The sequence below is a fragment of the Phaenicophaeus curvirostris genome, chromosome 7, assembly GCF_032191515.1.
Source record: "Phaenicophaeus curvirostris isolate KB17595 chromosome 7, BPBGC_Pcur_1.0, whole genome shotgun sequence".
Taxonomy (NCBI): Eukaryota; Metazoa; Chordata; class Aves; order Cuculiformes; family Cuculidae; genus Phaenicophaeus; species Phaenicophaeus curvirostris.
The window spans coordinates 19,304,322-19,331,590 of NC_091398.1; the positions used below are offsets into that span (position 1 = coordinate 19,304,322).

The window sequence follows — 27,269 nt, forward strand, 5'->3', positions numbered from 1 at the left end:
ATTCTGCTCCTGTGTTAAGCTTTAATGTTTTCTTGTCTAAATACTTGCCTTGTTTTAATAGCAGTATCTGAATGCCACTAAAACATTATGGGAATTTACCACAGCAGATTTGTTTACTTGCAGCAAGATTGATGTTCCTGACTCTGTAGTCTTTGTTCTTTTATGCCAAAGGAAGTGGCAGGGGTGTATCTTTCAAGCTAAAATGCAAATCCATCAGTATTTCCTGGGAGATAATTTGAGAAAAAGCTTATAGTTAGGATACTTAAAATACAAAAGGAAGAGGTGGATTCCATTCAATTTTCTTTTGAAAGGTTGAGTGGCTTCTGGTAAAAATATACTTTACCTCTGGTGAGATACCTGAGACAACAGGGGGAGTCCTAATCAGGTCTTTATATAATGAAATCACTGATTAGCGTTTCCCAGTTCACATTCTTATGTTTCTGTATGCTTAACCTAGCTGTTGACAAACAGGTGCTTCTTTGGAGAAATTCTCAACTAAGTCTATTTTATGTATCTATTTTTTTCATCCTTATATGGTAACTGATTCCTTTTTTCCTCTTATAGTAATATCCTGCAGTTTCCTGTAGCAGAAGGAGGGCAGTTTTGAAGTACAGACAGTGTAACTTTAGGAAGCAAGCAGAAGGAAGGTGCTGTGGTTTGGGATAATGTTTTAGAAATGCTGAGTCCTTCTGTTCTAAAAGCAAACACAGTTGATGAAGACATGGGAAAAACTATGGATGTTCGTTATATTCATTGGAGAGAGTAATTGTCCATATTTCATGCTGTCTTGAGAAGGCAGTGGTGTGGATAGTTTTGGTGAAGTTCATACTAATTATCTTTTTTAATGAGTATTATTTTTTTCCTGGGAAAATAAATGAATAAATAAATAAAGTGGCGTAGTTAGAACAGTTCACTGTTTGATGAGATTCCAGAATACCACAACACTTGTAAGACAAGTTTTTTAGCACAAGTTTGAAAAATTCGATTTTTTTTTTTTAACAAAAACTTTGGAAGTTGGACCACAGAGCTCAGCAGCCAGTAGCCTGGTGGGCGTGAGTATGCTGCAGAGGATAGTGTGTTACTTACCAAGTTTCTAACCTTGGAAAGGTCCCTCATATTTGGGACCCTCATGCTGAACCCTGTTTATGTCAATGAGAAGACAGACACATTGTGTTTGAGGTTCACCATATTTAAACACAGCTCATAATCAGAATAGATTTTACCTCTGGCAGATCACATTGCTCTCTCTGTTCTGCTGCTGCTGCCCCTTTCTAGTCCTTTTCTTCCTCACCTGGGTGCCTCATTAGTATGATTTGAGAGAACCTTTCCTCCCTTTTTTCTGCTAGGCTCTCTTGAGCTATTAATCAACACGGGATCAAAATAAGACTACCAGGTCTCCCTTTCCCTCTGAAATTCTCATCTGTTTGCTTTCATTGCATCCCATCTTCGCTGCTTCTTCCAATTCAGTGTGTTTTAGTGGGTCCTTTTTATTTTCAACAGGCTGCTTTTCTATGCAGTGCTTGATACCAACTACTTCTGCTACTGCTAACTCAAGGTTCATAGCCTGTGTTCACGTTGTGCATCTTGTTCATCATACAGGTTGAACTATCATACGTAGTTGAACTATGTTTAATTGGACAGTGATGTCATTCTTGGTGCCCTATTCACATTGTATTTTAAAATACAGCCTTTGAGCTTTCTGTTTTGCTGCTACTTATGCTAGAGGAAGGAGGGGGTGTCATTTCATCCTCTTGAACAAAAGAGAGTTAAAGGCCTTGCTTGATAGAGGAGTTTCACTCACTAATAAAATGAAGGCAGAGAGACATATTAGAAGATAGCAATAAACTTAGTAATCAGTTAAGATTTGTATATTAATATTATAGTTCTTATTTTCGTCTTTGCAAGCTGCAAATAATATGCACGCTTTCTGGTATGTCCTACTCTTTGAATGAGTTTTACAACTCCATTTTTTCCTACTAGTTTACATTTTTATAGAGACTATTTTGTTTTAAACCAGAGACTGGGTAAAATATTTTTCTAATAGTTTAACTATTAGTTTCTTGCAGTTGTACTTTTTCTGAGAGATTTAATCTCCTGCACAGAGCTTAATTATTAAAATTGTCACCAATTCTTCCATGTTAAGTCTGTGTTTACCTGTGTAGACCAGAATTAAATTCTCTACAATGCTCAGGGTGATTTGTGCTGTCATTGTAAAGCAGGTTTTAGGCTGGCATAACAGATTGCCCAAGATGCATCCCATATAGATATTGAGACAAAGTTGTAACTAAGACTTTCATCATAGCAGTGTCTCTCTCCCTTTTCCTTTACTTTTTGCTTGAGTATCACATCATCTTGCTTCTGGGTAGGCTGTCAGTCAGAGGCTGGTCTGTTTTAGGTCGGTGACTGAAGTAGGTGCTGACAAACCTTGAACAAGAGATTCACAACTAATGCTCAGTGTCTGTTGCTTATCAAGAAGAATCTCTCAGTTTATGCTGAAGTCTGGATGTTTACAGCAGTTTAGCCTTTTGTGTATACAAAATCTTATACCTATCACTTCCTTATGGACCATGGCTGTCTCAGTGGGAAGAGATTTAAATTTCTCTCCTCTAAGTGTTCCTGATAACTTAAGAAAAAGCAATTATGTCATGGTTAATTTAATCGATATTCTGCCTGTTTTGAAGGGAATTGTATGTTTCTCTGCACACCTGTTGATAGATTTTCCAAGTTAGGAAAATGCACTTTTCCTCTAAATGTAGAAATGAAAACTCAAGCTCAAAATCCAGTGTTTTAAGGGAATATGCAACTAGCATCCATTTCTTCCATGAGAAGAGTAAAGCAACCTCATGAAGAGGAGAGAAGGCTAAATTGTTGCCTTGAATTGGAAATCATCAGCTCCATAGAGGGGCTTTTACCTGACCAAGGAATCACCTGTTGTTAGACGTGTCTCTCTTGTCATTGATGTTGTCTAAATGAGCTGCAGGGTGGCTGCTGCCACAGGCAAGAGGATGGCTGGTGGCATGAGGAGACTTGAAGAAAACTCTGACAGAACATTGAAGTTCATGGGTTAAAGCATTCACTGAACCAAGAAGAGAGCGAAGGTGAAATGTATAGATCAAATTTTATAGGAATGGAAAGATGTGAAGAAATGAAAATAGTTACTGCAGAAGTATTTTACTGTTGTTGAAGAAAGTGGAAAAATTAAACTGTATTTCGTTATTATTGACCAAAGCAGTGGACATGGGTAAACTGGCAGATATGATCTATCTAGACTTCTGTAAAGCCTTTGACATGGTCCCCCACAACATCCTTCTCACTAACTTGGAGAGATAAGGATTTGATGGGTGGATGGTATGGTAGATAAGAAACTGGTTGGATGGTCGTATTCAAAGGGTGGTGGTCAATGGCTTGAAGTCCAGATGGAGATCCATGACTAGTGGTGTCCCTCAGGGGTCCGTGCTGGCGCCAGTGCTGTTTAATATCTTCATCAATGATATTGACAGCAAGATTGAGGGCACCCTCTGCAAGTTTGCAGATGACACCAAGCTGATTGGTGTAGTTGCCACATCAGAAGGATGGGATGTCATCCAGAGGGACCTGGATAGGCTGGAGAAGTGGGTCTGTGTGAACCTCATGAGATTCAACAAGGCCAAGTGCAAGGTCCTACACCAGGGTCAGGGCAATCCCTGATTTCAGTACAGGATGGGAGATATTGTGATTGAGAGCTGGCCTGCACAAAAGGACTTGGGGGTGCTGGTCAATGAGAAGCTTGGCATGAGCCGACAGTGTGTGCTCACCACCCAGAAGGCCAACTGTATCCCGGTCTGCATCAAAAGAAGCGTGGCCAGCAGGGTGAGGGAAGTGATCCTGCCCTTCTGTTCCTCTCTTGTGAGACCGCATCTGGAGTACTGTGTCCAGTACTAGAATCCCCAGCATAAAAAGGATAGGGAGCTGTTGGAACGGGTCCAGAGGAGGCTACAAAGATGATCAAAGGGCTGGAGCACCTCCCATATGAGGACAGGCTGAGAGAATTGGCGTTGTTCAGCTTAGAGAAGAGAAGCTCTGAGGAGGTCTTATAGCGACCTACCAGTACCTGAAAAGGGCCTACATGAAAGCTGGAGAGGGACTCTTCATAAAGGCTTGTGGCGATAGGAGAAGGGGGAATGGGTATAAACTGGAGAGGGGCAGATTTAGGCTTGATATAAGAAACAATTTCTTCACTGTGAGAGTGGTGAGACACTGGAACCAGGCTGCCAAGGGAAGTTGTAGGTGTCACATCCCTGGAAGTGTTCAATGCCAGGTTGGATGGGGCCTTTGGTAACCTGGTCTAGTGGGATGTGCCTACCCATGGCAGGGGAGTTGAAGCTAGATGATCTCTAAGGTCCCTTCCAACCCTAACTGTTCTATGATTCTTTATTGCCTGGCATTGCTGTGGGTTGTTAGTGTAGTGAGTTTCCATTTGATAGAGCAGCCTGTTCTCCTATCAGGGCAAGCATCAGAATTGGATCTATTGCTAAGGTGATTTTCCTGGTACCGAGGGAGCTCATTGATGCTCTTTGATGCTCTTTGGAGAGACAGAGCTGATAGGAGAGAAGGACGTTTCTGGTAACCACTGTTTTAAAGACTTTCATAAATTTGTGTGAGTGTGATTTTGATCTTTGAGTGTCAACAAGGTTTTAAGTCTGTGTACTGTGTGTTTTGCTGCGAAGTCTTTCTTGCTAAAACCACTGTTTCCAGTATGTTAAAGAGGTGGTCTAAGGTGTGTACGACAAAGAACCTTAGCTTTCTGTATATCATCTAAGGAATTGTTTGTAGTTTACCCTGTTTCGTATCTTATGTATAGTACAAGAAATGCCTTGGGATTTTTTTTTTGGGTAAAAGAGCAGTTGATTTTTCTTTTGGTAATATTAAAAAAAATTATTTTGGTGGTTGATTTCTCAAGCATATCTTTAATGTTACAAGATAGGCATGTAAATACTCTGTTCCAGAAATAATTAATAAACTCTTTTTAACTGTTAATGTTTTTATTTTTAAAATACTTATTGATTTGGGGGCGTGGGGTGTGTGTTTGATTCTGTTGCTTATCTGATAATTTAAATCCTAGTTGAATTATGTTGCCAGATTGTCTTTAGAAGGGCATGAAGTCAGCACACATGCTTCAGTAATATCTGGTTGTTTTACCCTTATGTTTCCAGTTAGCAATTTGAAATTATGGCTTCAACTGCACTTTAAATATGTGATAATAGCATGTGTTTCTAATAAGGGCCAGCACCATTTTGTTCAGATCGTGTGAATGGTTGTCACTCATATATGACAAATGCACCTTCATCCGCTTCTTTGATGGCCCCCTAAAAACCATACCCTCAAATCAGGCCGATGAAATTAGCTGCTGTGTAAATTGTGTGTCTGAGTGGTTCATTATCTAATCACCGTCAGAACCACAGTGATAAAGTAGATTGAAACAGGGACGAGGTCTGCCAGATGATTTCAGGCCTTTTTTTTCTAAGCCCTGTTTCCCTTGGAAACACTAAGAGTCATTCAGAACTTCAGAATTCTTTGTCTAGAACTTCTTCCCCCCCCCAACTTAATGCATAAAATTGGTCAGCCAGTGAGAGCTGCCAGGGTGCTTTGTAAGGTTTTCTTTGCATAAGTCTGTTAGTCATTACTGCTTGTATTAAAATGTTCTGCAATGTTCAGTTTAGCTGCTGTATTTGCTGCTGCTATGTTAGATAGTGCTAAATACAGTGGTACCTGTTTTCAAGAAGGTGCTCTAGCCTGTTCCTATCTAGAAGAAACTGTTAAAGACGTGTTAAGTCCTCATCCTGAAATGGCAAAGCTCTATGCTTTGTATGTATATGTATAAAGCTTTAGTTCTAGAGTTGATATGTAAATTAACAGACTAAAAATTGTGATATAAAATATTATAGACAATATGATATACAAGGCGATGCTTATATATGGGCACTATGACAGACCTACTGACTTTACTTTTTAATCTCAAACTCTTGTGACAGTTAATAGTATGTTGTAAATATATATTTCTTGTCTTTTTATCTTAATATGTAATTTAAGTGTTTGTTTTGTTTTAGGAGCATTTGAAGATGATGATATCACTCATGTTGAAGGAAGTGTAGATCCTGTTCGTGACATTGAAATAATACATGAGGAACTTAGACTTAAAGATGAGGAGCTAATCATGCAGAATATAGACAAGCTTGAAAAAGTAGCTGTAAGAGGAGGAGACAAGAAATTAAAACCTGAATATGTAAGTACATGACGTATAAAAGTAGAGCATTAGGAACTCTCTGTATTGAATTCAAATTTTTGTACTGTTGGGTTTTGTTATTGTTCTCCCACATGTAAAATATGAAACACCACTACTGGTTTTTTTTGTATTTTATAATAATTATTATGAGTTGAAAAATTATTAGAATGAATTATTTGCTCTCTTGACAATGTAAGATTTCACTGATAAAACTGATAGTAATTTTTAAAATGTAGCTGTTATTTTCTTGTTGACACAGCTTTACTTAATTGCCAGTGCTTCATCAAACTTACATCAGTTTTTAGTTGTAATTCACAGCCCAGCAGTCATTCCTGAACTGTTTTTGCTGTTAAGTTTTAGTATGATGTTGATACTTGTTGCGCCTCCTGTGGCCACCAAGTGAGTATATTTTCTTGGTGTGGTTGCACTTTGTGTCTTTTAGTGCCTGTTAAATGAAGACTGCTAGTTGAAATTAATTTTAGAATGTTGTTATGGAAAGCTGCTTAAATGAGCTCAGCTATCACAGGGTAGCAGTCGTGTTTCTTTGTAAACTAAAAATGTATAATAATTATCAACCTCAAAGTATATTTTTGTAAATGGTTACTTTACTGCCACTTGACTTTTGAGTCTTCCAGTATTCCAGTAATTAATTTTTCTTTATTCAATTAATCTTCTATAAATATTTCAGGTGGTATATAGAGTGCATTCTGTAATAATTACAGCAGTGAATCAGTGTGGAAATGGACTGTTAATGCTTTGAAATCAATTAGTAAAAATAAAAACTCCCATAGCTTTTTTAGATTTCCAGTAGTAACAAAAACGTTGTCAGATCAGTGTTGGTGTTTTAGTTTGTCAGCATTAAAGTGTAATGAAATTTGTTGGTTCTACCTTGTGTTTGGAAGTGAATAGGAACTGAAAGTGAACATCCCTCTCCAAAATGTCCATCTTCCTGATGCAGTGTTAAAAAGCACTTATTTGGGAGTTTCTGTTGGTGAAGACTTAGTTTTGTTCTGACTTGAAAAATATTTTATTCCATGATTGATGTAATCCAGAAAAAAACAGTTATTATTGGATTATTTGAAGGCTTTCATGTAAGCACAGAGAGAGAGAAGCAGGTATACTTTGTTTAAAGTCTTACCTGGCGTGTGTCAACCCAGCATTTGGTACAAATGGGCAGTGATTTTTATTGTTTTACAAAAGGTTGTACCTCCCTAGAGGCTTATGCCTACAGTTTCAAATAGCATCCACATGGTCTTTTACCTTTTAATTTGTCTTAAAGAAAGGGGCAAGCGAGTCCCTAGCAAATTCAGAGTTCAGCCTAATGCTAAATAAGGCATTGGTATGAGATGATGAAAATGAGGAGTGCTGTGATGCTGTTCTGCTCAAGTCATGAGCTCTCCTCACTTTCTTGAGCAGATGTCCTTTGAAACACCTTTGCATGGCTCCTTGTGATGGAGGCATTCTTGTCCAGTTTTTGAGTGTACCTCTCTGGATCCTTTGAGGGTTTCATATTATGCTCTATGTTCTTCCTGTGCTAAGGAAGACGTCAGTACTTCTGTGATTGCAAAGAAACATAACTGAAGTGTGTTTTAAATAAAGTTCTTAATAGTCATCATGTAACTGTAATGGGTGGTAGGTACAGTCATTGTTGTATGACAGAGCTACTCTTACTCAGTTTTAGCTACAGGAAGTTGGTATGTGTTTGAAAACAGAAAATGTCAGGTTGTTCTCAAATCAAGGGAGGCAGTGAATAAAAACCTCAAATCTAGAAAAGCAGTTTAAATTAATTAAAGGAAACTTTATTAATCTGTCTTTATCCAGCTTCATTTTCTTCTCCTTCTCTTCACCTCTTCTTTTTGTCTCCTAATTATTACTTCATCTGTAGTTCATCCATCAAAGTGACTCATGTTTGTAACTTACACTTTTCATCATTCCATGTTTTTTTTTTTAATCATTTCTTTATGAACACGTGCACTGAAAACCCCAGGTTCTTGAAGTTGCGTTGCTCTGCCACTTCTGTTCTTGGTAATACCTGTTACCTTGACCAATCTCAGCTGAGTTTGTCAACAACAATAGAGGTTTCAAAGGCATTAAATTCCTTTGTTTCATGGAAAGGGATAGCCAAACAGAATGGAGCAGCACGTATTAATACTCCCCTTGAGACAAAGGCTGCACATAGGAACTACAGTCACTGGGGAATCTCTTCAGGGAAATGCTGTAGCACGTCACATCTGAGAGTCCTGTTAATCTTGGACCTTCTTGCTCGTCTTCCTTTGTGACTTGTATGCTTGAATTGTAAGGTAGAGAGTTGACCTTAGTGAAATGGACTTTTTAAATTGGTAAAGACCTGTGAAAACTGCCTGGTTGCTTTTCTTTTCCTGGTAAATAAATCACTAGGCCTTGTTACATGGTTTCTGCAAAGAGGTTTGTGTAGTTGTAAGAGCAAAAGAGTAATTCTTTGGCTTTCCCAGCCACTGAATGGGTTTATTTAGATGTTCAGCCACTGTGTGGTGAAGCGTTCCCATACAATTTGTTCTGTCTTTTTTCTTTTAATACGTTGTGTTGCAGAGAAGGCCGATGGTTGCATGTATATGTAGATGTATATGTATACCGTATGTTTAACTGTGTGGTAAATGTCTCATGGATCCAGGAGAGAAACCATAAGGCATCCATGAAAAAAACAGTTGAAGATGATGCCTCTCTAAAGCAGGAACCAAAAGTTACTAGTGTATTTTGGCTGTTTGATCATTCTACACCTCCCGAATTTGTTGCATTTTGCAGTTGCCTTGCTGGGCACAGAGTGAGTTCCCTGTCCAGCACAATTTTTAATGTTGTTTCCATGCAGATTGTGGCTACTGTTCAAGGCTTTCTCTTTCCAGGACAGAAAAGTAATGAACAGACGTTATAGACTGTAATTAATACTTTTTTTCAAACGTGTTGTATTAAAAACCAAAAGGGATAAGCAGGAAGGGAGGGGCTTGGAGACAACTTATCACGAGTTCAGGATTTGCTTTTTAAAATTATTTTTCAGTATCATACATAGTCATTGCTAATATTCTGGTCATTCCTTAGCACTGAGGTGCACAACAACTGGTTCTTGTCTGTGCTGTCAGTGTTCCCAGTCATTTTCCCATTTAGGAAGACTAGGAGGTTTCAGAGGAAGAAAGTTGATATTTGTAGGTTGGTTTGGTTTTGTTTTTAAGGCACAATGTTACAATTTTAGTCTCTCTTTCATAGTGATCCTTTTCCCTATCCTTTTGATAGTAATTTAAAGTAAAGACACTTGAGAATTTTGAGTTCTAACTGGTTGAGAGTTGTGAGAGTTCTGTGGTTCATTCAGATAAAGCTATTGCAAGCTTTCTTAACCTGTATTGCTTTCAGACCTTTCACTGACTGACTTTCTCCTGGTGAAGAAAATCATCTAACACTTGAATTGCATTTTTCGTTTCTTTCCACTTTTTTTTGAGAAGAACTCACTTTGTTGAGTAAGAACACTATATAAGGTTAGGGAAAGAAGAAGATGAGGAAGGAAATAAATAATATCCATCTCCGTGAAGTATGGTTTTCTATTGCTAGTTTGCTGAATGTAACTACCTTAATTTGAAAGCTAAGGAAAAGTAACTGATTTCAGGGAGGCTATAATCTCTGTGACCTGTGTAAACTTACTGTTGGCATCAAAGGGGATTTCACTGTGATTCATGGAACCTAATTGAAAGCAGAAGTCATTCTTCTTGTTTCATAAATATGAATTGTCTGGTTTAGAGGATTCTCTTTATCAGTAAACCGCAACAACTGTAACTTGATAGTATGAAATCTCCAAACGGTTTAGAAGAGAAAAAGAAAATTGTCAGTCTGTATCAGTGAACAGTTCTTTAATTTGTTATTTTTGTTTGGTTGCTCGCCTTTTTGTGCCTGTATTCTAACTCGTTCATTACCGTTTTTCCTTTGCGTAAGCTCACATTGCATACAGCTGTTAAGTCCACCTTTGTGCAATGACCTGGCTTTGCAGTTGGATACAGTGTTACCTGTTCTTCCTCTCTCTCAGGGGATTGATTTCTCACTCCACTGTCAGCAGAAATAAAATAGCCAACTGCTGCTAAGGAGCCATCAATGAAATAATTTTCAAGTTCTACTTAAAAATCAATGACACAATATGGTTCAAGATCAGCAACATGTAATGTTGACATAGCCTTGGAATAGTTTCCTTTACATGTCTATTTTTGTCTGTATTGCAAGTGTTCTCACTGCCTTCTTAGAAATGATTGTCTGCTTTTATAAAAGGGTACTGTTCTTTCATACTCAGTGAAATACCTTTTAAGTATTATTTTGGCTATAACCTTATAAAGAGATAATATAGAATAAAAGCACTCCTGTTATTTGCATGTATTGAAAGAGTGCGAATATAATTTCAGAAAGCGATCAGAGTATTTTTGATAGTGTCTGCAGAGACATAAGAAAGATGTTGAGTTGAACTTTATTATTAGCTTGTTGTTCATCTGTCATTTTGGGTAACGGGAGATTTCCAAGTAAAATTTAAATACGTACAGATTTATAGATCAGAATGTACAAATTTTGAAACTTGTTTTAAAAACATATATTATTTTAATATATAATATATAAATATATATAATATACATTTTATATATATTATATATAATATAATATATGTTTTCAGTCCTGGAAACAGTCTTTGAGTTTATGCAATACAGTATAGTTAGGTAAACATCATTGCAGTATTCTCTTTCATTACCTTTCCTGCGTGATTCTGTTCTTGTCTTTAGAGGCAGACCCTCTGCAGTAGACAGCTGTTCCTTTAGCCTTTTGTTGGTGCACTGAATCTTGAATTCCAACACAGAATAATTCTTAGTGGTAATCGTATTGTGATTTATATATCTGACCACTAGAATATTACTTATAGTTGAACTCACGCAGATTATCAATGTTAGTGATATGAAGACAAAATCTTTAGGTCAGCATCAACGTCCTCAGTGCTGGAGCTTCCAATTTTCAGTTGAAAGGTAGCTTTCACTACATTTGAACTTCCAGTTTTCAGTTGAAAGAGGGTGCTTTTACCAGTCCTGTGAGATATCTGAATTCTGTTGTTAAAGTCATGTCTGACAATTTTGAAATAAGTTTTTCAGATCAAACATATTTTGTAAGATCAAAGTAATTGCAATTGAGAAGAACGGTCATAGATCCCTTTTTAATGTTGTGGTACCAGAAGCATCTGGTCATTATTTAAAGTGCAAGAAAGGCATCAAGCTTTATTTTGTTACTGTGATTGGTGAGGAACTGGTAATAAATACAGTGACCATAGGCATATGTGTAAGTATCTGTCGGCATATGTGTACTATGAGGAGTAAAGCGAAATCTTCCTAATGATGTTTTAAATAGCTGTAATCTCTTTCTTCCTCCTCCCTTCCATTTAATGTCTTGGTCCTGTCCTCATAATACAGTAACTGTTTGAAAGATTTTTTTTTATTAATTTAAAATTAACAATATAGTGTGGGAGATACCTCACAAAAAGCAGAGAGCTGGAAGATTTGGTTTCTTCTCGCTACCGATATATACTAGGAGAAAACAGTGAGAAATCTTTCCCTCCTGCAATATTCTGATGAATGAGATGATGTCGAGCAGGATTCGCTGACCTCGTGCTGCAAATGCTTGCCAAGAGTTCTCACGGATGGATGAACTCTCATATCCTCTATCTGATGATGTCAGTTGGGAATTTTCACCTTTCTTTCATTCCAAGTTGAAGATAAATACAGAATATAGCAACAAATTGGTTTTTGTGGATTTTGTCATTTTTTTTTTTTCTGGTTTTCCTTTTATGAGCAAAGTTTGAGACACCAGTTTGTTTCACTGGAGATGGAAGGAAAGGAGCAGCATACACATACACTGTTGACATACTTTCTGCTGATGGCTGTTATAATTAGAAACTTAAATGTTAAATCATAGGGAATCGAGAAAATATTTATATTCTTAATGCATGTAATTATGCCTAAAATCTTTAGTGGACCATTTACTGTGCTTAATGTGGTATTTAGAGGAAATTAAAGTTCATTCTGGAGAACATTTTGAATGTAACAGAAAAATATTCGTGGCAGATGTTTGTGAATTAATTGTTAATAAAGCCTGACTTAAAAGTACATAGTGTGTAAATGCGCGTTTGGATTTCTTTTGGTTTTATCAGTAGACAAAGAGAAGTCAATGCTAAAATACTTTCTGTCAAGGCTGGTCTTTCCTGTGTAGGTTTGAACAGTGGCTTAAAGTAATTGCTTTTGTAAATAATGTCTGTTTGGGTACGTCTAGATCCAAACCATGGTATAATTCTTAAGTATTGTATGCATTATATATATGAATAGTTGTCTTCAGAAAATGAAATATTTTTCAGTTGTCTTTACTTGCAAATACTTTCACACATGGATTTATTTGGAAATAAGTGCATATAGACTAATGCAGTAAGAAGAGTTTAGTGGAAGTCATTGGTTTACTTTTCAGTGCAATTTCCCTGTTCTGAGTTTCTGAACTGCTAGAAATAATCACTTGTAGAAAGATTGCTTTCTGTGTTCTTGCCCGCTTTCTTCTTTGGGAAGCTACAAGTGACTATCATTTTTATGCATAATGCCTATAGAACCCCAAAGGATGACCTACACATGAGAATTTGGGGATTATTGACATGAATTACATCATCAGGAATGGTTGTAGGATGTTTTGGGTGAAAGTACTTGCTGCAGTTCATAAACATTATTGGCATCCAACTCTGAGTAAATCTTATATAATGTACAGCTTGTGCTGGCTCTGCTAGAAGGATTTGAATAGAAGAAAGGATAAGGCACTTGTCCTAAATCCATTACTTCTCCCAGTGTATTTTTATTCAAGTCAATAAGCAAGGGAATTGTAAGAGATTAGACATTGTTTTGTACCACAGAGGAGTCCATTGTCACTGCAGTTGATGCAGTACCTGGCTTGTTCTCTTTCTTGCACCCAGCAGCTACTGCTTTATATAAGCACTTAACACAATTGAAAAACACGATCTAGCCTTTTTTTTAAAACTGTAAAATTTGTCTTAATTGTCCCTTAAAAATACCACTGCTTCTAAATGTTTTCATAATAAACTCTTACTTTGTTACTTTAGCTTCACTATTTCAAATTACCAGAAATCCCAAGGAAAACCGGAGAGCTGAGGCTACACTGGGTGGAACTGAAAAAGATTTCCAAGGAAAGCCATGAATGGGAGGACTGTGGGCACGGTGCATGTTATACACTTTGTATTAACCAGGAAATCAGTGAGCACGCAGTAAATTGGTTTTGGTGCAGCAAAGTTTAACTAGTTTGAGTACTCTTTACCTCAAATTATGTAGCTGTCTGTCAGGAAAACCATCATAGCTATTTTGAAGGACAGATGGAATCCTAATTATTATCTAGTTTGAACCATTGCATATTCCGGTATTATTGTCACAACTGAGTTAAAAGAAAATGTATCTCTTAGGGGAAAAAAATAACCTTTATGTAAATATTTTCTAGCTAGATAAATTACTGTAACTTGTATAAACTGTGTCAGTGATCAATTATCTTAACTCTTTAGAAAAAAGGCACAGCTTTAGTCTGTATTTGTCAAGCTTCAACTTTCAGCCATTTGATTTCTGTATGCTAGTGTGAAAAATATTGTACTATGTGATTTTTTTGCTAATTATATATACAAAATGAAATGCAGTAAGAATAAAAGCATGAGATTTAAGCACACTGAGTCTTCATGTACAAGTACTTTTCCAAAACCTCTTATTTTTCTCCAGTTTTTCAATATTTCAAAAGGGGTAAGTGCAGAATTATTTACATTGGACATTAGCCTATTTATATACTTAAAGACTGTAGTAGTTGTTTAGTTATGGTACAGTTCATTTATTTGTGACCCTCAGGTCTTCTCAGAGTGACTGCTTTTGCAAGGGGGAAGCCCTCTACCTGGGAAAAGACTGTATCCACCCTCCCTCCCAATTGTATGAACTTGGATTTATTGTATTAAAAAAAATTGTTTGCTTTCACTAAATCTGTCTAGCAGTTCTGGCCACTACACACATAATTCACGTTGTTAGCAATTTGCTATTCTCAGAAATTGTGTCATTAGTAAAATGTTTTTTAAGCTGTCGATGAAAGATGACTAGTGAAATGCAAATAATTTGTTTGGAGTGTCCCCCGAAACATGCTTATTGGATTTTCTGTTTATAGTTACATTCCAAGACCTACTGGTTTAGGTGGTGTTGACTCCATGTAGTGTATGCAGTATTTTTTTCAATTAAATACCGTACGTCACTGAGACAGATTCCTTAAGGAAATCTAAATATATTAATTATATACTTTTACTTCTGTTATCAATATGCTATGTTGTTGGACTTCTGTATGAAATGAGAGGAGCTATCTAAGAGCTACAGGTAACGTTTTAGGTAGTCTTAGCTTTTCTGAGGAGCAAAGCAGTGAAAATTATAGAATTTTTGACAAGGGCAAGTTTTAATAAACAATTTTTAACTGCTTTTGAACTGTTCACAGGGAGTTGGTCAGTTAGCACATCTTGGAAGTTTTGAAGGGAACAAATAAGGTGCTGTTAAACCCTCCATACTTCCAGAACCATCTCCTTTGGTGGAGGGGAAAAAAGCCTGCTGTACTTACAGTTATTCTTTGTATTAGCGGTGGCTTTTGCGCTGCCTGCAGGATCACGGAGAATGCACTTGCACTTTGAAGTGTGAAGTGATAATCCTCACAACTGCTTACTTCTTTATTAAATTTGCGGAAGTTAATTACGTGCCCTGATAATTTACAACAAAAAACTCACAATTCTCTGATGCCAAGTAGGCAAGTGAGTTTTCTAAGCTTCACTTTAGTCCTTCATGCTGTAAGAAGAATTTGGCATTGGCACACGTTATGATTATCATCCATCCAGAGAGTTTATTAATGTATGAACGTTTTTCTACACAGTAATGTCTCATGAGCATGTCTTGATAGATCTCCTAAATGCAATTTGAATGTATTTCTTTATATTATGTTATACTGTTGGGACTTACTATTAAGTCCTGCTTAACATTTGCAGGTTGGCTACTTGCTGCCTTTGGAAAATGAGAGCAGGACATAAATTAAAATCATTGCATTTCATATGGCTAAATATAATAAGTATTCATATGTGCCACGTACATTGCCAAGGATTTGGTCAGATATTAACTGATGTTTAAAACATTGGTGTTTGATTTTCATAAAGTTTGCTGTATTTCATATGCATTGACAACTGTAGGTAAGTTGGATTTCAGAAGGGTTTTGGAGGGCTTTGTAAATAATGTTTGCTATGGTATTGCTAGCTGAAAAACAGAACAAGAATACCTCTCTAGTCAAACAAGAAGTGGATCGTTCTGCTTGTAGCAGATTGACCTCAAAGTGTGCAACTGGGGAGGCCAGATCTAATGAAACAAAGTGGATCATTGCTCTGTATTCTGCTATTAAGCGTCTTGGAGTTAACTAGAGTAGTGATTAAATGGGTTTAAATGACTGTTACAGTGATAGTGAAGATGAAAAGGTCAGTTCATACTCTTTCATCAGGCCTAAACAGGAGCAATTTAAAAACTGAAAATGGTGCCACGTGAGATATAACCCAAAAATATGCTTTTTGTGTGTTTGAATATTGGGGCCACTGAGTGAGAGATGTGGAAATAGTTGCCTTCCTTCATATTGCCGTTATTTCATATTACCATGATTTCTTGTTAAGGGGTCATATTAAATCTCATTTAAGTGGGACATCACCGTTGATGAAGGGGAATCTGAGTTCATCTGTCCATTTTTATTGTTTCTGGACTGGCTGCCTTACATTCTGTGTGTTGTGACCACCCAGGTAGTCTGTAAGAGAAAATTTGACTTTGACATTGAATAATTATTTCCAAATTTTTTCTTTGTGTCTTACTGCCTCACCAGCTTCGGATGTGATTGTTATATTCACTTATAAGTTTCCATCCTTTTATCTAAAGAGTGTTTTCCAATACTTTGCCACCTTCTCTGCAAAACTAAAATTAAACTGCAAGTATGCAGCAGTCGGTTCTCCCCAGTGTATTCAGTTGTTGGTTGGTGCTCTCTGTGGAAGTTAGCTATACAATGACTCCTTTAGAACAACAGTTGCAAACAGAATCGAGTCAGGTCCCTAAATGAGAGCTCTGAAAAATTAGGTCTATGCCAAAATGGGTTTAAATGTGTCAACGTAGGTAGCAGATGAATATGTAAAAGTAGTTCTGATTGGCAAACTTTATTTACTGTGGTGATGCTTGAAATTTTTTGGAGGTTCCACAATATGTAGTTACCCTTACAAAGTAGTTAAACAGCTCATTGCTTCTTAACCCTAAAAGATTGGCTTTGGTAACTTGTGCTATGTTTTTCTCTGTAGTTTTCATTGACTCCAGTTTATATATTACAATGCTTTGCTCTTTGGGGGGAACTGTAATGCCGAAAGCCATGTGGCAGGTGCCTCTAGAATTACTTTAAAACCCAGAAGAGTGTGTGATCAGAATTCCTTCACTGATGAATAGGAAGCTTGGAGTGTGTGTTGATTTTTATATATCTATTTAAACAATAGCTGAGGATGAAGATCTTAAATGAAAAGCACCTATCAGCAGAATTGCTTCCCTTATCTTGTTTATACTGATTAATTAAAAAATGAAAAGCACATAGGGTTAAAGATAAGATGGTGCCACTGTTTTCTTCTTTATGTGTAATCTTGTTGCGTGTCTCTACATAAGCTGTTCTGGCCACTCATCATAGTAACCAGCTGGGCCATTTCACCTGCTGGAGCCATTAAAGAGGACTCTCTCCCCCTAGATTAATCCCCTCCGACATTAGTTTTTTTGCTCTGACAACTGGAGCAGGCATTCAGAATTTGCAGGTGGCCAGTGTGACGCACATAATTGCCTACAATTTTAGGCAATGAATAAAAATGGTCTACATTACTTGTCAAAGGTTGTATATGCAGTGCCAAGTGAGATCTATGGGAAGCCTTTTAGGGTTTAAAGAACAGTTAATAGCAAAGCTGCACAGTGCTTTTTTAATCATAATGCATTTGTAATATAGCACTTTGATCTTCTCCTTGTAGGAAATGGTGTTATATTAGCCACTTTTAAACATTTATGAGTGAAATTCAGTTATAAGAGAGTAAAAGTGATTATTCTTAGGCAGAACATGTTAGATTTCATTAAAAGTTTTAGCTTGCCCCTTCCTTGTTAATGTCTGTGGGGAGTCCTCCTCCTGGAGGGTTTCAAATCAGGATCTGAAGATTTAGAAGAGCTTTTTCTTTGTTTTTTTTTCACTAAAGCAACTGCAAGACTAGAAAAAAGACTAGAAAAGACTAGTAAATACTGATGTTATTTGTGGTTGTTTATAAATGTGTTTGACTGTATAGCACTAAGTGCAAAAAACATGTACTCAACGGTTTAGAGAATCTTTCCTTGCATATTAGAGGTCTTAATTCTCTGTTGTATCACTTATAAACTAAAAAATGCATTATTTAAAGTGTGATCATAAATTATCTACAGCAAAAAATAGGCGACTCTAAAATGTACTACTCCTAGAAGAGCCAAGTTTGACCTTTCAGACCCAAGAGCCTTTTATTAACACCTGCCTGTAAGGAGAACCGTGCCACACGCAGCTTTCGGATTCACGACCACAAAACTGATGAGGAAAGGCTTGAAGGGTTCAGTTTGTGTCACTTGCTGTTTGCCGTTTCCATTTCACAGATGATTAATCTTTCTGTGAAGAAAGGCCAGAGAAACAAAGCACATTGGGCTCTTCCTGCAGTTACTCCTTCTGAATGCACGCTAGCTTGCTAACTAAAAGGCCTTTAGATTTCCTGCCGAGAGAGATGTTCTGAAAGTGAATGCAGCTGGTTGGAGGTCACCAGTGCAAGGCTCTTGCCATTGTGTAATGGAGGCTTTGGCAGGTTTCATTTGGGGGGGGAGGGAGAAGGTGTTGGCGAAAAATTAATGCGGAATAAAAAGGGCTTTGGCCATTTGAATTAATTTCTTGAAGGGTGGATCATCAATAATAGGCTCAATTTCTTTTGCTCACAATTTAAAAAAAAAAGATATTTGCTGTGTTTTTTCCCCACCCATTCCCTTTTCTTAATGGCACGTTTATATTGTACGTGGTCTCTCCTGCTGGATGCTGAAATGTCGTGTCTTACCGAGTTTGAAAAGCAATCTAAAATGTACTGATTTTTACATATATTTTAAGAGCTCTGCTAATTTTTGTGGTGGTGAGAGATGATACTTGAGTATTGTGTATTTAACTTCCTAATTATGGGATTTGTATCGCTTTAATAATCAATACTGCTCTTCAGTGACTTTTAAAGCAGCAATTTCTGTTTTCTGGGAGAGTAAAAATTTGCTTTTAAAAAATATGATCTAATTTTTGATATGTGTGTGTTTTGAATCTTAATATATACATGCCATGTTTATGGAAGAGAACCGCCTGATATCCAGCTGAGTTTTTGACTTTGTTTTTTCTTGATCTTGTGCAGGACGTAATGTGCAAAATCAAGACCTGGGTAATAGATGAAAAGAAAGCTGTCCGCTTCTATCATGATTGGAATGACAAAGAGGTAGGCTATAAATATTATCCCATGCATTGGCTTCTAATTTTGCTACCTGTTACTGACTTTTTTTAAGGTTTTGGTTTTTTTTTTTTAGATTTCATATTCATAATGAATTGCATTGGCCGATTCTGTGTTTATCAGTGATCTATACGTTACAATTTAAATCTCTTGCCTTCTCAGACATGCTATGAGGAAAATGATCATAAAATTAATGCAAGTTGGTGAAACTCCTTTTTATAATTGTTCTCGTCTATTTTCACTTCTAGATTGATGTTTTGAACAAACATTTGTTTTTTACATCAAAACCAATGATCTACTTGGTTAACCTCTCTGAAAAAGACTACATTAGAAAGAAAAACAAGTGGTGAGTCTGTTCAGGTTAAATATCTAAGTTTATGTTTCTGTTTCACGTTTTTCAGTGGTGAATAATTCCTAGTGCATTAAGATGACCAAGGTTGTTAACTAAAATTGGAATGGAAACTAATATACTTTTGTTACATGTCTTGCTCCCATTGGCGTGCATTGTACTCCCATTGAGTACAATGCATATGGCGAAACCCTGAATGAAAGTACAGAATAGAAAAGGATATGTTTTTCTTCCTTACATTCTTACATGGTTCTGTTAACCATAAAGAAAATAGATTTAGAAGTACTGATTTAAATAAACATATGGTTTTATAATATTATTTAATGTTGATTGTCTGAACGAGATCTTTTTCAGAAGAAAAATTAAAAAGAAAGAAACGTGTCAGATGCCAGGGAGCTAAAGCTATGTGAATTGCACAGAAATCTTTCAAACTATGGCAAAAATGCACATTTTAACAGTACTCTTCTGTCTGCAGTTGGGTGCCTCGCTTCCTCGCCACTGCTTGCACTTTGCTTGTGGTTTACAGGCCTGTTTTGATGGGCTTTAATGCCATGAACAGCACAGGTTTTAGTCCAGTATTCCTGACATCAATATTATGACTTAAGTACATAATGGTTACAAAATCAATCCATCAGACATTCAATGAGCTGGATGAAGATCCTGTTCTAACATGGTAGGCATATGATGCGAATCCGCTGTTGAGAAGTATAGCGTTTAGCATGTCAGTGGAAGATCTAGATGGGATAAATATTTGGTTTGTGGAGGAGGGAACACGTGAAGTAAGTATACAATGAAGAAAAATCAGTAGCAGTATATTTAGTTTAAAAAAACAACCAAACAACAAACCTTTTCTTAGTATTCATATCTTTAAACACTGTACTTGTGAGATACTGTGAAGATGTATAAATGAATGTTTGTGAACAGATATATGCATGTAACTCATCCAAACAAATCAAAAGTATCAAAAGCAGAATATCTGAATTCTCCTAAAGTGCACCCTCTGCTTCTCCCTGTACTTCATTAAGTACTTAGATGCACATGGTTTCAATTTTCCATTAAAAATTCTCATTTCCATATGATATCAAAGAGTGAGAAGGCTTTAAACTGAAAAATAAACATTCATAGACTGGAAGCCAAAACAATAATTAATGTCAGATGGTTAACTCCAATAAATCATTAGAATAAATTCTGTGAAATTACTGCGACTAAAACTGTCCTTTTGATACTCCAAGACATTTTGTGTTTGAATTAAAGAACAAAATTTAACCTATTTAAACCCTTTCAGCCTGAAACACAGACTTCAGAATAAACTTAATAATGAATTTAATAATGTAAACTTTTAATATTTGGCCAAATTTTATAATTTTAAATTAATTTGTTCCTTCTTTGAATGCTTTCTGGTTATGACCATTTAAATGTTAAAAGTGGTTCTACCCAAGGATGTCTTTAAAATCAGGGTAGTAGTATTTGCTCTGTTATTGTCAAGTGATATTTTTTCTAAGTACAAATGTTGAGGTTTCCTAAGGTTTGCTGTAATAGAACAAACGTGGAAGTTTATGTGAAAATGGATGAGTTGGTTTCCCTGTCCAAAAAAAGGATTCTCGCACCTGTTTTTGGATGATTACAGGTAGAGCTCACTGGCTCTAATTGTACAGTAAATACCATTCCCCAGACCCTAATGGTAGACAGGCTACTTAGGAGACGCCAGCCTGTGATTTAGCTGTCGCCAGTCACCCCATGTTTTTTGTGAGACTAGTTGTGATGATGACATAGTTAAACCCAACTGAAAGCAAATCTTTGTATAAATTGCAATCTTTTATTTGTAAAAAAATCAGATGTTTGAGTTGAGGAGTCATATAATGAAATTGTTTAACTGTTTCTATTACAATTAATGATTTAGTTTTTAAAAAGTATACCCAGATCTCATGGATGTGAGTATAATTGTAGCTGAAAGATCAAAGCTTGGGTAGCTGAGTGATGTTCCAGAAGAGAATTTACCACGTAGCCATTTTCAGTACAGTTTCTGCCTCCTGCTGTTCCTATTTTCCCTCAAGCTAGCCATTGACTACCCCCTGTGCATCCCTGCTCGTAAAAAATGATTGAGGAAGTATTTGTCATGTATTTATGAGTGGGAAACATTGTGTGATAGGGAAAGGCATCTACTAGAACCAGAAAGATTGCCAATTTCTTTCATTCAGCCACTCTACCACAGCTTTAAATCCCCTGTTTATGCAACATAGCTTTTATATTTAAGAGCGGAATAAATGTTTTCTATGAAAGATGCTAACGTTAGGCTTTTGTCATTTGTGTGGTGCAAGCAGATGTGAATGATTAGAATATATTTTACTGTTAGATGCGACTTAATTTGTGATTTTTGTTATTACTTTGAGAGGTAGAGGTTAATGTTTGAAATGCAAGCCACATTTAGACTAATCATTCAACTTGAAAAAGTTTATTTCTGAGCTTGATACATAATATTACTATTAAAAAAAGTAAGCTTAATGCAGGAAGCAGTAGCAAAATGTTTTCCAAAGACTTTTACAGCTATTAAAGTGTTTAAAACAGCAAAGGAGAGGACAGACTTTTTGATTATGGGTAGAGAGAAAAACTAAAATTGTCTTTTGTTTTACTGGGTCACTCTTTCAGAATTAATGAACATTTTAATTGTTAGTTAAAACACACTTAAATGTAAGTGCTAACATGTTATTTTTCAATCTGAGAAAAGAAGAAAACACAGAAAGATAGGACTATTGTGTGTTTGAGTAGGTGTATTGACCTTTTGAAAGATGTAAAAACTGGAATGGCTCCAAGCAGCTACTTGCTGGTTTTAACAATGTTGAATTAGTCATTCAGTTGATTTATGATTAAGACCTGGCCCCTGAAGAGAAGCTGACATGGCAGCTGTGTTAGTCGCACTTGTGTTATGATCAGATGACAGTAATCACGATTTTGTATGGGGGAATCCACTGAAACCATTCTTACTACATATCACTGTGCTCTGAATGAATACTTAAGTCCTTCCTAATGGTTTTTATGTGGATCTAGTACCTTAACACGGTATACATGTATTTGAGTTTTACAATGAAATTATTCTAAATAAGCCTTTTAATTTTCAGTTATATCTGGTTTCTCTGTCACAGGATGTCACATAGATCAAGGATGAGAGATTTATCAGCCCTACACCTAATTAAAGGCTTATATTTTAGTATTGCTGAAGAGGGTGCTTTTAGTGGGTCATAATATGGAATCCAGTTATGAAATATATTGACCTAATTAATGAGTAGGTGTAGTGGACCATGCTTAGCATCCTGTTTGGGTCATTATTTTGGATATTATCTTTGTGGTGAGCACCTGGAATACTGTATGTACAAAGCTGCACAGGCTGATCTTTTGACTCAGCTTCTCAGGTCTAAACAAGCGATTTTTTTCATCCTGTGCATAGATTGTGATTTAGAGAGCTGATTATCCTGTTAAAGGTTTTCTGTAGCTTTGTAACTAAGTCATCATGAGACTTGATGGGATTTTTGAACACTATTTTCTCTAATATAATTCAAACTTGCTGAATATCCAAATGTATGTTAACGTTATTTTCAAGGAGTTGTTTCTCCAAATGTTATGGTAGACAGTGTGTTAACAAAAATAAGTTGGATGTTAATGGGACAGGATACCTCAATTGATCACAACTTACTCCTTTGGATTTAGAAAAGTGATGTATGTCTCATAGTAACTAACCATTGCCCCTTTCATTCTTATAGCATTTTTTATGTTCTTAGTCTAGAAGAGGCATAATTAGGTCAGGTTAAATGTCTATCTTTTCTGGTATTGTATTTCTGACAGGCCACCAACAGATGTCCAGTGAAGAGGATAGGAACAGATTAAGCAAACAAAGTGTATGCACCCAGAAACCAGATAGAATATGCTTGTGGTTAATAATTTTTGACTGATTTTTATTTTATGACTTCAGATGTTGACCTTTTGAACCCAAGTATACTTTTGGCATCCCAATATCCTGGAGCAGGGACTTCTACAGTTTAACTATGTGCTATATGGAGAAGTACTTCCTTATGCTTGTTTTGGATCTGCCACATCATAATTTCATTTGATGCTTCTTAGATCTCGTAGTATAAGAGCGAATAATCCTTTTCTGTTCATCTTTTCCATATTGCTTCAGATGTTCCAAATATTCAGAAAAGGGGCTGGAGGTGGGGAAATCTGACATGAAGAAAGAAATATCAAGGATAAAATTTATGCAAGACTCAGTAGGCTTGAGCATGAATCTGCCTCACTCAGTCTTTCACTTTTAAATTTGTTGGGGAAAAAAAGTTATTCCGGTGGTGGCGTTGGTTGTGTCTGTGAGTACGTGCGCAGTAGTAGGGTAGATATAATTGTTGTGTGTTCACTATCTTAGCAAAGAGCTAGTCAATGTCATGTGCTGGTAGAGCAAGAGAATGGCGAGAGGTGAAGAAACACTACCCGGAAGATTTTCATGGCTTCAGTGCTTCTGTTAAAAACAAGAAAAGAAAGTGTAAGAGAAATTCAACAACAAAAACCCCCTATGCTTCCAACCTTCCCTTCTGCCCTTAAATTATGCTTCATTTTAGAAAGGTCTTGGATATACTATTTTTTACACTTAAATTGATTAGCAATAAATAGTCAATCTCCATGCAAAAAAAAAAAAAAAGTGAAAATTCTTCCTTAGCCTTTTGAGGCCTTTCAAAAAGATACTTTGAAACAAAAAAGTAATGGAAACATTTATATTAACAGGATATACCTTGAAGCAAAACATGATTTGGCAAGCTGCGTAAGTATATGTATATTTAAGAATCAGAGTAAATATATTAACCCGAGATAAAATGAAGAGAAAGAACAGCTGCAGACCAACTCCATCTCTTTTTACAGCTAGAAACATGGTGACTCAGTAAAAGTGTGAAACATCTCCATCATAGTTTAACAGAAACACAGTCTCCTTTCGCTGTCCAACCTTTTCAAATGCTATCTGAAATCCATGAACTTTGCAAATTTTGCTAAAAACAAAAGAAAATTCCTATTTGGACCAAATAACTTTGAAGTCATTCCTCTTCTAAAAAGAGGGATGCTGCTGTTAATGAACCTCTGCAGTGCAGAGACAAGCAATATCACATCACTTGGAGGAAACAGTTAATTGCAAATGCCAGCACATTAGCCATGTAGCAAGATACCCAGGTGAGGGCAGAATGCGTTTTTTTCCTACATTTTAGGTTCTGAATTACATTTATTTTCTAAATTACGTTATGTGTATATTTAAATAAATGATGGGTCACATAGTCAAGGGTATTCAGGCAGATAGATTTTATTCTTATAAATATATTTGAGAATGTACTTGATGCAGAATTCTTTAAATCATAATTATTAGTTGTAATGCCATTGTGATATTGAGATGTTTTCTTGACATAGCTGCTTAATGATTTTGAGGCTCACAGATTGGGGGAAATTATAATTTTTTAAATATGTTGCACTTTATTGTCCCTTCCTTACAACTTCAATGTTTTTAAGAAGTATTTGAAAATTATTTGTATTATCTGTGTATGGATTTTTGCACACACAAGTTCTGAAGTCATACTTGAAGTTAACAAGATCCTATTACACTTTAACTGCTTGGTTTTTAGAGGACCTTACAGCTTAGGTTGTTTTAACTTGAGGATGGCATATGTTCCCATAGGGCACTTAACCTCCTTTATTAGGGGATAGTGCATGCTGTATGCTTAATAAATAGTTATTCTTTATTATGTTTTATACACATCAATTAATGAATACAAATTAATTTATCTTCCATCAACCTAATGGCAATCTTTTCTTTCCAGCCCCTTACCCGATATTGCCAATTGGCTTCTTGTAGTCTTTTGTCTTGCCAGTTCCAGTGACTTTACATTCAGTTGTTCTGTCCGTCTCAAACGTTTTTCCTCACCCTTTACCTAGCTGATTTGTTCTCTGTGGATCTTTGCCAGATTGTCTCTCCCTCTTCTCTGGTTTCAGCCCATTCTTGCTGGCTTAGTTCCAGTCCAGTCCTTTGGTCTGGATGATTTCTTTCACCAGACTTCCTGCCTTGCTTTGCTTTGCTTCTCCCTGTGGAGTCCCCCATCCGTTTGAATGTGAATGCATATTGTTTGGGTAACAGCAGGTGTTGGGGACACGTCTTTAAGTATGGGGAAATGGGTCCCTGCTCTCAGCTCCAGTGTGTAACCTCTCCCCAGATACAAATCCATCTTCCAGGAAAAGTCTAGCTTCACTCCAGTGCTCTGCTTGCATGCAGGTGCTGTAGATTATAGGAAGAGATTAAATCACTGAGATTCTTCAGTGTTAAATTTGAGTAGTTTTGCTATTGAGGATGTTAAATTCTTATTTGGATGGACTTGCGCACAAGTATGGTGGTTTATCTCCTGGTACTGTGTTTGCTTGGTGCCAAATGTAAAGTCTTGGCTTCTAAGCATTAGGACAGTATCATTTTTCAAATAAAATGTTTCTGGAATGTTTTAAAAATGCGCAATGCTGTTATGATGGAGCTGGTTTTGAAAATTTCAGTCTGCCTGGTTACAACATGGCACTTATAAATAGCTAAAGCATAGACTGCAAGGCCAGGAAATAAAGTATCAGTAACTTACTTAGGATATATTGAGTCTTTTAACTGATTAAAAGTGGGACGGTAGAGAGGAACCTCCTGTTTCTTGGGAAGGCTTGTCTTGGGCAGATAAGGTAGCTTTAGGATAGTCTTACAACTCACCAAAGGCTGCAGACTGAAGAAAGCAGGATGACCAGAGTAACTAAGACCAGTTTCTGCATTGTTGCAAGTGATACATGACAGCCCAGCATCTCACACCACCAAGCATCAGCTGAGCACAGCCATACCCCAGCAAGCCTCTTGTATTCTCTGAGAGATGATGCATATGCATCAAGCTGCTTATACCATCAGAGCAATGCAGAAGAACTATGTATTAACTTTTCATCTTCATAAGGCTGTGTTGAGTGAAAGCAGCTATAAGTAGCTTCAGTTTCTTTGCTGCATGATCCCTGTTTTACCAGCTGCATGTCATACCAAACCTCCTTTTGAACAATTTGGCTTTGCTTCATGTCTTCTGTTCCTTTTCTTCTTCTCCTCTGTCCACATGCTCTTCTTGGTGGTTTTTTTGATGTTTTGTTTTGTTTTGTTTTTTGGTATTATCACCAAAATTTCTGAGCTGTTTATACACAGTTCTGTGAGTGTAGTTGTAAAATTGAACAACCACAGCTTTGAATTTGGGTGCTCCACCAGTTTTATAGTTGGGTTGTGTAGTCTTACAAGTTCCTACCTGCTAACAATGCTTATTTAATTTGCCGTGGCAGTTCATGGAATCAAGTAATCTGTGTGATATTTAAACATTTGGATTTTCATTGGCAAAATCTAAAGCAATAGATGCAAGCTTTTAACAAGCAAAAATGTAACTCCTCATTAAGTTATCCAAAGCTGTGCAAGGTAAGGATGCACATGTTTACTTGTATGTATTGTCTGAACACTTCAGAAAATAAATTCTTCCTAATCTTCATTAGAATTGGGACTTATCAATAAATATTTTTGTCATCATTATAAACAGATGCTACTTAAGAAATATAGTATTAGGAGAAAGAATAATGTGGCACTAGATTTCAAATCAATTAATGATACGACTTTGATCCATTCAGTGTATGGATAACATGAGCAGTGAAGAGAGGGACTTCAACAGAAAAATGATACGTGGTAACATTGTCAAAGAAAATGCTCCTTATGAATGGACTGCAACATTTCCGTTCTCTGGGGGAATATTTTACACATTATTATTCTGTTTTCTACAACAGGGGCTAACGTCGGCCAATCAAAAATCATTTATTATAAATAGAAAAATAAAGGAAAATTCTCTTATACAATTGTCAGCTGTGACTTTGGGACCCATTTTTCAAGAGTACTTTTACTCTGAAATAAATTCTTTGTTTCACAACTGATAGGCACATTTTTCATACGTGATTATTTCGAAAAACTG

General features: G+C 36.5%; 1 protein-coding gene across 1 annotated transcript in view; it reads left to right on the forward strand.

Annotated features, from left to right (window-relative positions):
* OLA1 (Obg like ATPase 1) overlaps positions 1-27,269 on the forward strand; it is a 96,462-nt gene that overhangs the window by 42,340 nt on the left and 26,853 nt on the right. Inside the window, exons 4-6 of the mRNA XM_069861099.1 lie at positions 6,087-6,262; positions 18,801-18,881; positions 19,142-19,239. Of these exons, the coding sequence (XP_069717200.1) occupies positions 6,087-6,262; positions 18,801-18,881; positions 19,142-19,239 (355 nt within the window). The remainder of the gene's footprint in view (positions 1-6,086; positions 6,263-18,800; positions 18,882-19,141; positions 19,240-27,269) is intronic.